A 2,681-nucleotide genomic window follows, 5' to 3' on the forward strand; every position below is an offset into this window, starting at 1 on the left:
AGAGGCGGAGAGGGAGAGAGACAGAGAGGGAGAGAGACAGAGAAGGAGAGAGACACAGAGAGAGAGAGAGAGACACACACACAGACAGAGAGACTGATGGAGAGAGAGACACACAGAGAGACACAGACAGAGAGACTGATGGAGAGAGAGAGAGACACAGACAGAGAGAGAGAGACGGACAGAGAGAGACTGATGGAGAGAGAGAGACACAGACAGAGAGAGAGAGAGAGAGACACAGACAGAGAGAGACTGGTGGAGAGAGAGAGAGACACAGACAGAGAGAGAGAGAGAGAGACACAGACAGAGAGAGACTGATGGAGAGAGAGACACACAGAGAGAGACTGATGGAGAGAGAGAGACACAGACAGAAAGAGAGAGACACAGACAGAGAGAGACTGATGGAGAGAGAGAGAGAAAGACACAGACAGAGAGAGAGAGACATAGACAGAGAAACTGATGGAGAGAGAGACACAGACAGAGAAACTGATGGAGAGAGAGACACAGAGAGACACAGACAGAGAGAGACTGATGGAGAGAGAGAGACACAGACAGAAAGAGAGAGACACAGAGAGAGACTGATGGAGAGACACAGACAGAGAGAGACTGATGGAGAGAGACAGACAGACAGAGAGAGAGAGAGAGAGACACACAGACAGAGAGAGAGAGAGAGAGACACACAGACAGAGAGAGACTGATGGAGAGAGACACACAGACAGAGAGAGAGAGAGAGAGAGAGACACAGACAGAGAGAGACTGATGGAGAGACACAGACAGAGAGAGAGAGAGAGAGAGAGACACCGACAGGGTGTGATTCTCACCAGAGAGATCAAACTGAGCGGGAATGTCAGACGGATAGAAACTGTCCTGGAAAAGGTCGAAGAGGCTGCAGTTGGGATCGAACTCGTCAATTATAATCTGGAAGATGTCGGGGTCCATGACGGGGGGGAACGGGGAATTATATCGTTTCCCCAAACAAATAGAAATAAGCTGAACGCAGTTTTTCTTTTGGGATGTGAGCGTGTTACTTTGCCCTCGCTCTCTCCCTCTCTCTCTCTCGCTCTCTCTCTCGCTCTCCTCGCTCTGTCTCTCTCTCTCTCTCGCTCTCCTCGCTCTGTCTCTTGCTCTCGCTAGCTCGCTCTCGCTCTTTCTCTCTGTCTCTTGCTCTCTCGCTCTGTCTCTCTCTTTCCCTCTAGCTTTCCTCTCTCTCTCTCTCGCTCTGTCTCTCTCTCTCGCTCTCCTCGCTCTGTCTCTTGCTCTCGCTAGCTCGCTCTCGCTCTTTCGCTCTCTCTCTCTCTCTCTCTCACACTCTCTCTCCCTCACTCTCTGTCTCGCGCTCTCTCTGAATTTGTGACTCCTCTCTCTCTCTCTCGCTCTGTCTCCCTCTCTCTTTCTTCCTCTCCCGTGCTCACTTTCTCTCTCTCTCTCTCTCTCTCTGTCTTTCCTCACTCTCTCGTCTCTCTTTCCATGCGTCTTGTTTTATTCTGGCTCCTGCTCTCTATCTCTATCTCCCGCTATCTCCCGCTATCTCTCTCTCTCTGTCTGTCGCTCTCTTGTCTCTGCGTCTCACTCTCTTGACTGTCTTAACTGTGTATCACTCTCTGTGTCTCTCTCTGCGTCTGTGAGTTTGCGTCTCTCTCTCTGTGTGTCTGTGCGTCTGTGTGTGTGTGTGTGTGTACGTGTCTGTGTGTGTCCCTCTCTCTCGCTCTCTCTCTCTCTGTGTCTCTCACACACTGCCTCTCTCTCTCTCTCTCTATCTCTCCGCGTGTCTCTCACACACTGCCTCGTTGCGTCTCTCTCTCTCTCTCTCTCTCCCTCTATCTCTGTGGTTTAAAGCCTCGGTCCCTTCCCTCCACACAGTCCATCCTCCCAACCAATGGAAGCTCAGCAGCTGCTGTGCCAAATAACATCAAGGCTTTTAGTTAATGAATTACGAGTCGTTTCCCTGCGTCTGTCTGTCTGTCTGTCTGTCTGTCTGTCTGATTGTCAGTCTGTCCTCCTCCCTCTCCTCCACTCTCACACCCTCCCCTCCTCTCTCTCTCTCTCTCTCGCTCTCTCTCTGTGTCGCTCTAATTAGCCATCCCCGGAGCTGGAGCTAATTTCTTCTCTTGACCTCTCCCTAACTGCCTCGTCTCTCGATCTCCCCTCTCTCTCTCTCTCTCTCTCTGTCTCTCCCGGTTCCCCCCACCCCCTCTCTCTCTATCTCTCGCTCTCTCTCGTCTCGCTGTCTCTCTCTCACACTCTCTCTCTCTGCCAGTATGATAAGAAATAATAATAATAAGCCTTGCATTTGATGCACCGCCTTATCATTTCTTTGAGACGTGTCTAAGTGCTTCACAGGATACACTGTAAGGTTTAGTGACTGTGCATTTTGTGGTGAAGTGTCTCTGTCAGTCTCTCTCTCCTCTCTCTGTATCTCTCTCTCTCTCTCTCTGTCTCTCCCAGTTCCCCCTCTGTCTCTGTGTGTGTATGTCTGACTCTCTCAGTCTCTCTCTCTCTCTCTGACTCTCCACTCAGTTTCTCTCTGATCTCAGTCTCTCGCTCAGTCTCTCTCTCTCTCTAACTCTCTCAGTCGCGCTCTCTGTCTCTCTCTCTCTCTCTCTCTCCCAGTCTCTCGCTTCTCAGTCTGTCTCTGTGACTTTCTCAGTCTCCCTCGCACTCTCTCGGTCTCTCTCCGGACAGAC

At 51.0% G+C, this 2,681-nt stretch overlaps 1 protein-coding gene across 1 annotated transcript in view; it reads right to left on the bottom strand.

The window, feature by feature from the left end:
- Positions 1-1,077, bottom strand: part of LOC121848127 (corticotropin-releasing factor receptor 2-like) — a gene marked incomplete at its 3' end in the record, with an annotated part of 17,422 nt that extends 16,345 nt beyond the window's left edge. The window contains 1 exon segment of the mRNA XM_042332223.1: positions 819-1,077. Coding sequence (XP_042188157.1) covers positions 819-936 — 118 coding nt within the window.
- Positions 1,078-2,681: the final 1,604 nt, after the last annotated feature.

Source organism: Callorhinchus milii, unplaced genomic scaffold, assembly GCF_018977255.1.
Source record: "Callorhinchus milii isolate IMCB2004 unplaced genomic scaffold, IMCB_Cmil_1.0 Scaffold2, whole genome shotgun sequence".
NCBI lineage: Eukaryota > Metazoa > Chordata > Chondrichthyes > Chimaeriformes > Callorhinchidae > Callorhinchus > Callorhinchus milii.